The 12769-nt window shown below is 40.4% G+C and overlaps 1 protein-coding gene across 1 annotated transcript in view; it reads left to right on the plus strand.

The window, feature by feature from the left end:
• Positions 1–6778, plus strand: part of EPHA5 (EPH receptor A5) — a 237421-nt gene extending 230643 nt beyond the window's left edge. The window contains exon 18 of the mRNA XM_064652173.1: positions 6679–6778. Within this exon, the coding sequence (XP_064508243.1) occupies positions 6679–6763 (85 nt within the window). The 3' untranslated portion in view covers positions 6764–6778. The remainder of the gene's footprint in view (positions 1–6678) is intronic.
• Positions 6779–12769: the final 5991 nt, after the last annotated feature.

A 12769-nucleotide genomic window follows, 5' to 3' on the forward strand; every position in this document is an offset into this window, starting at 1 on the left:
ATTGTTTTCTACAAATGAGAAGATTCCTTCAATAAGAAGGACTGTGAATCTTGCTTAGCAAGACCCTGCAACCCTGAAATTAGGCACATTGTGGAAAGTGGAGGGTAGAAGGACAAGGGAAAGAACATTTTGGGCAAGATCTGAGGTGAACTGAGCCCATTTGCTTCTTCTATAAAGAATTTAAGCACTGAAAATGAGCACTAACAGGGTAGGACGTATGTGTTGCTTTTTCCCCTGAATATATACTTCAAAAGAAGGTAATTCCTTTTGGAAGAGAACAAACAAGCATTTCTCTTTCAAATAGTGAATATGGGGAGAGGGAGGATGTCCTCCAGAAGCAGTAAGTTACCCAAGTCCTGTGAAGATTGGATTCAGAGATGGATGGTTATCCCCCCTTGCCCTGCCCCTATGTGTCCAATACATGTAGGTAGGTGATTGGATTGAACATTGTGTCCACGGAAAGAGGGAGCACAGATCTCAAAGTGAGCATTATAGTACTCAACCTGGAAAAACTTAGATCAGCAGTTTGGAGTTTCAATGACAGAGCAAGGACCAGAGTGTGGGTCCCACAAGTCACAGTTCAGTACTCAATTCACTGGACCACAACCCAGGTTGCTTAGGTTGCTTAAGAAAAGGTCTTAAAATATATGTAGCATGAAGCTTTTATGTGTTACACTATCAGGATCAATAGGACAATTCTGTTCTGCAGAACTATATTCTACTAGAACTCAAAAGACTGATTAGAACAAAAGTTTCAATAGTATATTTTTGTGATACCATTTATTATCCCACATGGTTTGACATAGTGTAGTATATTGCACCTATAAATCAGTTGCAGCAAATTATTTAATGATGCATTAACTGTGGAATTTCACATATATTACAGTTCTTTAGCCAATGTTGAATGCTTTTTCAACAGCTTAATCCATCCCAGAAGTACTGAAGCAGTCGTATTCATTCATCATCAGGGTGTACATAGTCTTCTCTTTGCTCTTTTTATTTTATTAAAGCCCTTGATCTACAAGCACGGCATTAAATAATTCCCCAGAACTTTTTCTTCACAACATTCCCACCACTACCCTCACCCTTCTATTGTAAAAAAAAAAAAGTCTTTTCATTCTCTATTAGATTCTTGCCGTCTTTTGGCACAGGTTAAGCCTGGAATTGACTTGGGCCACACTGTCAAAAATTCATAGATGACTCACTGATGCCCTGGCAAGAAAGGATAAAAGAAGGCAGAGGATGCCTTCTTTTCTTCAATCTTTACTGCTAAGGCCAGCCCTCGGGAATCCCAAACCTTAGGGGCAAGAGAGAAAATCTGGAGAAAGGAAGATTTGCCCTTTATCAAGGAGGATTGGGTTTGAGATCATGTTGACAAACTGGATACCCATAAATTCATGGGTCCTGATGGGATGCACCCACAAGTGCTGAGGGAGCTGTCAGATATTATTGCTAAGACACTCTCCATCATCTTTGTAAGGTCGTGGACAACAGGAGTAGTGCCTGAGGACTGGAGGAAAGGCAGTGTCACTCCAGTCTTCAAAAGCGCGGGAAGGAAATTACAGGTCAGTCAAGCTCACCTCCATCCCTAGAAGGGTGATCCTGGATATCATCTCTAAGCATGTGAAGGAAAAGAAGATTTCATCAAGTGTTCATCAAGGGGTAATCATGCTTGACCAATCTGATAGCCTTCTATGATGGAGTGACTGGCTGAGTAGATGAAGGGAGAGCAGCGGATGTTGCCTACTTTGATTTCAGCAAGGCTTTTGACACTGTCTCCCATGAGGTAAGCTTGGGAATTGTGAATTAAATGAGTGGATAGTGAGGTGGATTGAGAGCTGACTGAAAGGCAGAGCTCAGAGGGTTGTCATCAGCAGCACAGAGTCCAGATGGACTCCTATCACTAGCAGTGTGCCCCTGGGGTCAGTACTGAGTCCAGACTTGTTCAACTTATCCATCAATGACTTGGAAGGACAGAGTGCACCCTCAGCAAGGGAGGTGTGGCCGATACCCCAGAGTGCTGTGCAGATATTCAAAGAGACCTGGACAGGCTGGAGAGATGGGCAGAGAGGAACATTCTGAAGTTCAGCAAGGGCAAATGCAGGGTCCTTCAACTGGGGAGGACTAACCAATGGATTGTGGCCAGCAGACCAAGGGAGGCCCTGGTGAGGCTTTACCTGGAGTACTTTGTCCAGTTCTGGGCTCCTCAGTTCAAGAAAGACAAGGAACTCCTGGAGAGGGTCCAGTGGATGGCTACAAAAATGATTAGGAGACGGGAACATCTCTCTTATGAGGACAGACTGGGGGAGCTGGCCCTGTTCAGTTTGGAGGAGAGATGACAGAGGGGGATCTTATCAGTGAGTACAAATATCTTAAGGGCAGGATGGGGCCAGACTCTTTTCGGTGTTCCCAGCAACAGGACAAGGAGCAACAGGCACAAACTGAAACACAGGAAATTCCTTTGGAATATAAGGAAAAATTTATTTGCTTCGAGGGTGAGAGCACTGGAACAGGCTGCCCAGAGAGGTTGTGAAGTTTCCTTATCTGGAGATATTCAAAACTCACCTACACATGATCCTGTGCAACCAGCTCCAGGTTAACCTGCTTTATGAAGGGAATTGGACTAGGTGATCTCCAGAGGTCCCTTCAAACCCCAACCACTGTGTGATTCTGTGGTGACATCACAGCTATATGTGTGAGGATATTATAACACTTTACATTTACATTACAGAAATGTAACTGTTTAAGTTTGATGAGAAAGCTTGAAAATACAATCTGTGAATCTACCTAGAAGAGAACAGAGAGAAGGAAAAGATACAAGAAAGTGTGATTACAGAAGAAGATTATTTTTTAATTTTTTTTTTTTTTTTTTGCTTCCAAGATACCCCTTGCTGGAGATTCCTCTGAGGTCCTTGAGGTATCCAGAGTTGGAACAGAAAATGGTTTTGGAATTGTTTTTTAAGAATACCAGACATCAAAATAACTTTCTCTAGTTTTATGATATTCATCTCATGGTGGTGAACCCAAACAGCACTTTCACAGATTAAAAACCTACTACTAGTTTTACTCTTCAGCACTACATTTGGTGCCTGCATAAGAGGATAAGCATTCTAGACCTTCATGGAGTTCTAGATGCGTACCTCAACAAATTCCTCCATTTGGGGAAAATCCTTACAACATTTAGCTGTTAAAATCACCTTTCCAAGCATCTTCCATCTCCTCCAGCTCCCGCATAAAACTGCTTCAAATACTGGAGAGCAATGTGGTGAGCGATGATAGATCTTACTTCTGCCACTTGTCACTGCTAGCACAGGAAGACAGAATAACTTGCTTGTGGTTATTCTTCTTGGCAGTTGTCTCTCCTCTGCACTCACGGAGATAAATACTGACATGGCAGAACACAGCCTTAAGGTAACTCTTCTGTACAATATGGAATGTTAGCATTGTATTTTATTATATGACACTGGTTTTAAAAGCTCCTCCCCTTCAGTTGGTACCTTTTTTACTGTAATATTCGTTCTAATTTTGCTATGTGATTTTTCTTCTACCTATTTTTTGTGTCCTCGCTCTGGTGGTAATTTATGCAGATCCTGCCCATTCAATCTTTTTTATGTAGAGTAACAATGGCACAAGGACAAAAGAGTTAGATCATGTTGCTTTCTTTTTCATCTTTAGAAATGGAGCACAAATGTCTGAGGCATTGTTCGTGGGTCTGGATATCCTTCTTAGGCCAAACCTCAGGATACTAAGTTAGAGGAATGGAACCATTTTGGAAAGTCAGTGTGGTCTCTAGGAGGCAAAACTGGGCTAGAACTCTAGAGGAATGAGGAAACCAAAAGCTTGTAATTCAACAGCATACAGGGAGAAAAGGTCACCCCAGCTGTCTTCCTAATAACCACTGCAGAAAGAAGGCAGGGGGCACCAGACCAGATTTCTTAAAGTGCAAAGCCTCTCCTTTCAGTGGAGTCAGGAGGATGTCTCCAGTCAGCGTATTATCCTAGCAGGACATCTCCAGCCAGCATACTATCATACCACCTAAGACTGAACTGAGTTTCAGCTGCAGACTTCTCATGTCACCTGTACAGCACACACATGCACACCCACACACACACATACAAACACATCTGTAAATGTAGGAAGCAATGTTGTAGCATTGTGGCAGCAATGTAAGAAAGAGAGACCTTATAGGAACAGAAAGTGACTCTAATGTCTCACACCTGCAAGTACCACGATGTGTGCGTACAGTCTTTTCAGCATTCAGGCACTAAGAGACTGTTTCCTATAGTCATTCTGATTTCTCTGGGCTGAGAAGTAAATTGTTTTCACTGCCCATCTGAGTTCTGCTTTCCCCATTCTCCCTTTCCTTCCCAAGCCCATGGTCTCCTTGTGTATGCTATATGAGGTAAATATCTGCTAGGGATGAGTGGCATCACACCCTGCACCCAAGGCATCTCCTCTGTCCTGTCTGGGCAGCAGGTGCCCAAACCATGCAGTTCCTGTCTCTCAACATGCACAAGTGCATTGTCACCTTCTAAATGGAGAAATTCAGGGGACAGCTCAAAAAATAGCACTGTATCTAAAAGCAGAAGGATCTAGATGTTGGGCACCTGCTTGCCCTTTACACCTGGTTACCTCTGGGAGTCAGTTTTAAATATTCCCTAGTGGATCGTTCCCTTTTTATGTCCTTTTATGTTTGCTGAAAGGCACTGAGATTATTATTGGGAAATTTACCATTTGAGTCATCTCTCTCCCTAACAAAATTGGCTTTATGGTTTTGCAAAGAGGAAGATTTATTTTCCCCTCAAAATAAATATTGATAAACCTACTTCAGTCAATATTTACTATTTGGTTTGGGGAAGAAGCAAAAAAGTCTAGTCCAAAGTTTAATAGAGTTTGATATCTGTTTTTTATCTACACTACAAACATAATATCATATTGCTGTCTTGGCAGGAAGGAAAGGAAAGGAAAATTAGTTTCTATTCATATTACTGAAACTCTATGGGGCACTTTCTAGTAGGAAAATGATGGGAGCCTGGGGCTTGTGCATCAGTCGCATTTTTTACAGCTAGCAGCTTTGTGTTGGTTTTAGGTTTTTGGGTGGAATACCAAGGTGTGGCTTAACTGTGACCTGGCACTTCTGTTACAAAAGGCTGCATCTCTACAGCACAGAGGCTCTCCTTTTATTCCTGAAGTAGATGTTTCACACAAATACAGCAGCGCTTGCTTATGGAGCTCTTCACCATGCTGGGTGAAAACATGTGCACTAATTTGACCTGGCATAAATTCGTAATTCTTGACACCTAGAAAATGAACATATTACCTTATTAAATGCTGCTCACTCACAAATGCACAGACCAGCTGTTTCCTCCCTCTATTATTGAACTGTAGCAAGCACTTTCTGGAGGAAAATTAAAAGCAATGATTACAATCAATTAAAAAAATTCAATTTAAATTCTGCTACACAGGGAATTACAGCATATTTTTAAAATGTTGTCTTCTATTTTTTTTAAAGTTCCTATATGTTACATTGGACCCCCTATAGATAAAATCTTCTCCTTCAAAAACACAGGTTTGTTTACTTCAGAGAATGTGCATACATCTAAGCAGGAAAAGAAAACCTAAGTGGGGAAATATGGGACATTTTATGACTGCAACAAAAGATCTTCTAGTCTTTGGTACATGTGTGTCCCACACGCACACCCTCCCCTCTCTTTTCTGTCCCTGGTGGGCAATGTGATCTGTCCTAAGATAAGAACACCAGGTGGGTATTAATTATGTTCATATAATTAATGCTTTTCAGAGATGGGGGAGATGATATTTGTGTTTGACTTTGGTGCACACTGGCCTGCAAAAGGGTATAAAATGCTGATGGAGACTGGGTCAATGGAGTAAAATGGTCTGCCAAGACTGCGAGTAGAAGTGTTAAGATCTGGTCAAATAAGAAGATAAAATCCTAAAGTGGCTTCATAGGTGCTTTGTTGCTTTGTAATTGTGACTTTTGCAAGGCCAAAGACTATAAACCTGTATGTTTCTAGCCAAACCTAGATACATCCATAACCCTTTAGATACTATAATCCATTGTAATAGATGATAGAGTTGTTATGTAGATACTGTATCTGCGATATTTAGATACTGTATTAGCAATACATCTTATCATAATCATCCACATAATCATTGTGTCCTACTTGGCGCACCGGAATGAAAACCTTCTCTTAACTACTCTGCTACATGCATCCTAAAACAATGTGAAACTGTGGTGAAATATGAAAACAACCATTTCCTCAGCCAGCTATGTGGATGATGACTAAACTTTCCAAAAGATGGATGAAATTCAGGCATTCCCTACACCTATCTGAGGGCTCTGATCAAGTCATAAGATAATTTGGAATACTCAAACCATTTCCACCAATATCAAGAAATTACACTCCTTTCACAGTTCAACATGGAATACTCTAACTCTCCCTGTACATAAAATACCTTTGGATATATAAAATACCTGAATTGCACCCAAAGAACCTTTTCAGTGCAGGCATGGGATAAAAATTTCTGTCTTGCAGTGTTATTGATGCAGGCAGGCAGCAGGTGTCATTCCTGTCATGTGTGTCCCCACCCCCTCTGCCTTTTTTCTTGCTTTGTAAAGTATTGAAGTTTAATGGTTACTTTTCCTTTGTATTTTAGCAACTTCGACTGTAGAAAGCAGAAGCCATGTCTTGATAAATACGTGTCCTGCAAGAGCATTTTACCTGGCAGAACAAATAGCTAGCATCGGAGTCAGCATGCAAATCTTGATTTACAACCGCTGTCAGTGCTTGCCAAGTGAGGGCTCTCATGAATGGAGGCAGAACTACCTTTGTTGTCCTGAGTCTGACACATCCTTCCTTCTCCTTGTGACTTTTCTTCTGCATGCATGTGCTTGTCAATGTGCATTCACTAAGATTTGTGTTCCGGTTACTTACTTGGTTTCTATCCCACAGTGATTGCTGCTGGTCCAAAATTGACATCTTTTGCTGGTTACTGTTCTCCCACTCACTTGATGCTTAGGTGACCTTCACTTCATTGGTATTCAGTCAGTGTGAGAGATGCACTTGCTTCAGCTGCTTGGGCTTGGGTGAGCAGGTGGAGAAATGACCGGTTGAAAATGAGTTGTTAAGACCACTACAGCAAAAAGATTGATGCAATTAATTTTTCATTGTGTACAGTGTCTGTGGATTGTAATCAGCTTGGATTGTTCTTCCTCTGAGGCACAAATAAAATGCAAATGATTTTTGTATGAAAGGAAACATTCTTTATGAGGTACTGTGTTATTTGGAACTGCGAAATGGCTTGAAATAAATGGGGATTATGAGGAATGTTTTATGAATCCACCTAGGAGAACTTAATATAAGTTTCAGGCAGAGAAAACCACAGGTGAGTTTCCCATCAGATGAACATATTACTGCTCAAGCAACTGGAAACAAGAAAAAGCCAAAAGCTTTAAGCCTTATTTAATAATACTAATACCTAGCTCTTTCCATGAGGAGAAGTCAATGCACTTTACAGAAAAAAATACTTGCCTTACGGATGGGTTTAAATTAAGTATTTTTTCCAAGCCCCCCTCTCATCTCTACAGCAAGGAGTAGAAGGCATGTCTACAGTGCCCTATCAAGTGCTTTACCCCTTGGTGACACACTGGCACCAACCAGAGCAGTTCTGAACCAGCCTATTCACACTGCAAAGCATTCAGCCAGACAGAACACTTGCATTGTAAAGTTCTTGTAGAAGCTTGGTCACAGAGTCATACCAGGTACCTACAAACTTGTTCTTGTATATGTTTTACAACAGACATACCTCTCAGAATCTGAGTTCCTGCCTTACAGACCAGACACTAGCTTGGGAGCAGGGCAACTACATGAGCCACTTATTGATCCCTCACCTGGGCCAGCAGACTTAGGACTCAGCCCAGCAGTAGCCTTCATAGTCAAGGCTGATGGAGTTTAACTGTGGGAGAAAGGCCCTTAACTTTGACAGCAACTCTGAATGCCTGTGACTGTCCTGGAGTTTGGATAGTGTTAGTCAGATGGGGATTTAAAGGATAGGTTGGTAGATCTGGAAACAAAACAAAAATTAATTCTGTGTTTCCCTCAAAACAGAGCGAGAGAGAGATGGGTTGTTTGGTAGGAGAAATGGATTGTTTCCTCACAAGTGCATGCAAGCCGAAGAGGAAAGAAAGGGAGGGAATGAAATGAGGTTCTACTGCTTGCAAACACAAAGGAACTGCCACTAATGCCAGTGCAAAGGGTTTGCTAGATTTCCACTGCATTTTGTGCAGTTGATTCTTCCTTCTGTGTATTGCTATAATAAGTGCACATTTTAAGACTTTTAAGGCAGTGTAAACTACTAGATAAAGGGCTGAAGGGACAACCTGCCTATCACAGTCAGTGCAAGCATTGTGTTTCTGATTCACTGGTATGGGAAATCCTAACAAAGTGTGCAACTCCCTCTTCAGAAGTCTGAAGTGACTGGTTCCCATAAGTCCTACACCAGCTCATGTATGCTTAAAATCATTAATCAAATCTTCGTGATATCAGTGAGCCATGCAACTTTATTCATAGCCTGGGGACCATTTTCTTCTTCTGTTGCCTTCTAAGAACTAAGCTAGACTGTCAGGCTAGGAGATGACGACTCTGACAGCTACATGCGCCAACAACTGCTGCTGGGGGAGCCCAATTTGTGTGTGCCATTGCTCAGGTCAAATGTAACTGGCAGTATATGCTCATGTGTGCAGCAGGGGTTGTAACTGTTCGGCACTAACAGAGAGGTCTGCTCCACTGAAGTCAGTGTTAATACTATTGACAACATTCACAGAAGGGCTACACTGATTATGGGAAAATCCCAGCACAATTTTCCCCTTATTTTCATTTTGAGGCACTGTTGTTTGGTTGTTCTGCATGTTTGGGGTTGTTTTTTCATGGTGCGCATTAGTTTAAGCATGAGTATTTAATTTCAGATTACTATGGCAGAGGCTAACCATTTATCTGAAACCTGATGTTTGTGTTTCACTAATACAATCCAATACTTTATTCTCCTTGTTTGCATTCTCAAGCCCTGACAAAAATCCTGGATATCAGCTGACACCGGCAGGCAAAGTTTCATGAGACCTTAGTTCTTTTAACAGAATGATTATCTTTGAATGATCTCAATCAAAAGACTTATTTAGGCTCAGTGTCAGCCTTATACAGCTCTTGCTAAAGTTTAAACATCATCTAGGAGCCAAATTATACCAAGGACATTTTAGCACAATTAAGCCCTCTTCTGGCTTGGAACCTTTGCAAGTAAATGCAGCATAGCATACACCAAAACACCTTGATAAAAATTGTAAATATCTAATCACAATACAAACTGCATTAGGCTTACACAGTACACATTTCCTAACAGTCTGAAGAATATTATATTCAACAAATAAAAACTATTTAATGTCATGTAAAGGCATGTATGGCAAAGTCAGTTCACTACTAAAAATGATGCACTTATTGTGTAGATTAGAAATTAAAAGGAGGTGGACAATCAGAATCTGGATTGCTTTCTGTTTTAAATCAAAATTGCACAAAAACTTTTTCATTATTCCCTTGCAGGATAAATGGCATTTTTCTAAATAGGAAGAAATGAACACTCAGGAGAGAATAGAAGCAGTTTGAACCAAATTAAAACCTTAGTGGTTGGGAAATTGGAAAGAAAGACCGTCAGTCAGCCTAGGTCATGTCAGGGCTGTGAAGTGTAACATAGTCGCCCCTCTGCCCCACAAAACCATTAGTCTATCATCAAGGTCATTGGCCTTTTCTTCATGGTATGATTTTTAATGCATTGGTTCTTTTTTTTTTTAGAAAATCTCTAACCTCATCTGAAATCTTTCCCTTCACTTTCTTCATTTTCTTTTATGCTCTCACTTTGCCTTTCAAAACCTCATTTAATTATGTTTCTGGCCTTATCTAGAAAGACTTGGAACAGGTTTTTTTCTTGATCTACATTTTCATGATGGGCTTCTTAAAAATAAGACTCTTTTGTCAGAGTCCCTATTTGCTCGATATCAACCTGGAGCAAACATGCCAACAAACATGAGAGTCACAGATCTGAAGAGCTAAAGAATTTCAGGCTAGAAGCCCTTCAGGACAAGAAAAATATTTTGAGTGGAATTATTCTGCAGATTAGAAAATCCCTATGTCACTTCAATATTTTTGGGGTTCACAAAATATAAAGCAAATATTTCATATTTATATGGGTTTGATTTTAAAGGAAACAGTATTTCATGATGAAAGAAATTAATCAGCCTGGGCTTGCCACTCAGGAGTCTTTGCAGTTTAGATGAAAACCTCCTGACTGACTGTATGTAAAATGATGTTAAATCACACAAGTGTTTGTTCAGTTTTAAGGATCCAACTGCAGAACAAGCATCTGTGAAATTTCTTCCTCTCTGTGGTGCAAAAAACTCTACTTGTTTTTGAGTTGTTTTGGAGAGTGGCCAGTAGCAGATACCTATGCACAAGGATAAGACCAAAGCCAGATCAAAGCAGTATTTCCCAGGTACACTAAAGCTTACAGTAATCCAAGATATAAGGCCCCTTGAATGGGAGATGGTGACAGGACTAGCACTCTCCAGTGACTTTTCTATTTTTCATGAATTCATTCAGTCACTTTTTGAACCTTTGTAAGCTCTTAGCACCCACACCATCCAATGGTGACAAGCTCTACAGATCAACTACATGTTGTATTAGGAAACATTTCCTTATATTTGCTTCAAACCTGATCATCTATTGCATTTCTCATCTTACCAAACCTGTTCTGTTCCACTGATCAGACCTTTTCTTGCATGCCAGATTTCAGAGGCTGGTATACCATGACCAAAAAAATCCAAGCTTCGAGTCAATGCTGAGCTCCTGCTAAATGCCTTGGCTCTTGATATAAATATGTATTAGTGGTGTTTCTGATGGGGGTTGGCAAATTTGTTCTGAGATGATGATATGCCAACAGATGTTCCTGAAACACACAGAATATGTTTAAGTGTCCTACCCTGCTTTGAGAGTATCTGCAGCATAAAGCACAAAGAGAAATGATGCTGCCTGTGTGACAGCCAATTGCTGGCAGCTTTAAAAGCAAACAACTACATTAATATTTCTACTTTACTGCTTTATGTGTATTTGTGGCCCTCCAAAGCAATAAAAGGAAAATTAAGCCCTCAATGTCACAACCCATAAACTAATTTTGCTAACGAAGAAAAGGAAAGGAGGGGTTCAAAAGGAGCAGAATTTCTCTTTCCATTCCCAGGAAGCAGCCAAGCAGCCATGTGGTATTGTCCTGACTTTTCTTTAGCCATTTGTTCCTGTCTGCTTCTCCTTTGGATGTGTTTCTGTGCCACTTAGCAGTTGCATAAATAATGTCAAGAGGCTTCATGTGATGGAAAGCTGCAGTGAGCCATGAGACATTCCAGCTTTAATTAGGTACACAAACTAAACCCAGCAGTAATATGTCTGTGGTACCATGAATGTCACAACCACAAGTCCTTTCTTGGTGAGGGCAAAACATTGTTAGTAGGCATAATAAAAGCTACCATTTACTATAGAAGCAGCTTTTGCTTTCATTGGTTCTGTTTCAATTGGCAGATATCCATTCTGTTGAACAAAGACCTCAGGGTATTACTCTCTTCATCCTGCCTTTGCTCACCTGCCAGTTTTTAAAGCTGGGTTTTTCTAAGAGGATATGGTGAGTAATGAACACAATCAGCTGAGGTACTATCTTGAGGCAAACATGACATAACTATCTGAGCAGCTCGGGCAGCATTCCTGATATAGGAAACACTCTGGAAGAGTTTCTGGCTTTCTGAATAATTGGGAGCTGGTCCAAAGTTCTTTGAACCTTGAGGATATTTCAGGCTACCCTTTAAAGTGCTCAGCTGGGCCCCACTCTGCTCTCAATGAAACAGTAAGCTCAATTCATCCTGTGCTCAGGTATTACAGATGACAGCTATTTTTGAAAGCATGGCTCTACAGCATAGCTTCTAGAGAAGCACATCTTTAAAAGAGTGGGTACTAGGGTTACAAAAAGACTTTTGACTGTCACGTGCCTGGCTGGCTGAAGGCCAGACAGTTCAGAAGATAGTCTATCGGAAGGCAATGATGCAAGTGAGAACAATCCAAATGCTTTCACAAAATATTTACTTCTTGAAAATCTACCTCCAGCAAAATTATTTCATAAGTGTGGCTAATACTAGCACAAAGCTAACAGTCCCAAATAGAAGCGGTTGAAAAGCAATTTCCCTGATATCCCTATAAGCACTTTCATAATTATTGATATTTCATAGAAAATTCATAAGCTACAATATTTTAGAGCTGGTTAAAGACATAGGATTTATAGCTTCTATGAAAGTTACAGGCTTATTTTTTTAACTTTAAAAAACTAATTATTTCAGTGTTTATTACAGCTATTTGAATATTCTGACAGGCGTAGGTGAAATGAATTGAAACCTCATCACTCACCTTAAATAAAGTAATGTTTCTTATCAGCTAGGTTTATTTTAAATTTATCTCATGCAGTTTGACCAGTCATTCATTCCTGCAGTTGAGAGAGACAGGCAAAGTCACAGTTTTTTCCCTTCATTTTCCTGGCCAGTTTCTCAGTTGTGTGTAAGGGACATGCTCATGTACTAGCTGAGTTTTCTGTTCAAGCTTTCTATACAGAGTATGTGTGTCCGGGTCTGTTCCTCTGGAACATAAAAGGGATGTAAGAACCGATGCAGGAG

The sequence above is a fragment of the Pseudopipra pipra genome, chromosome 4 (assembly GCF_036250125.1).
Source record: "Pseudopipra pipra isolate bDixPip1 chromosome 4, bDixPip1.hap1, whole genome shotgun sequence".
Classification (NCBI taxonomy): Eukaryota; Metazoa; Chordata; class Aves; order Passeriformes; family Pipridae; genus Pseudopipra; species Pseudopipra pipra.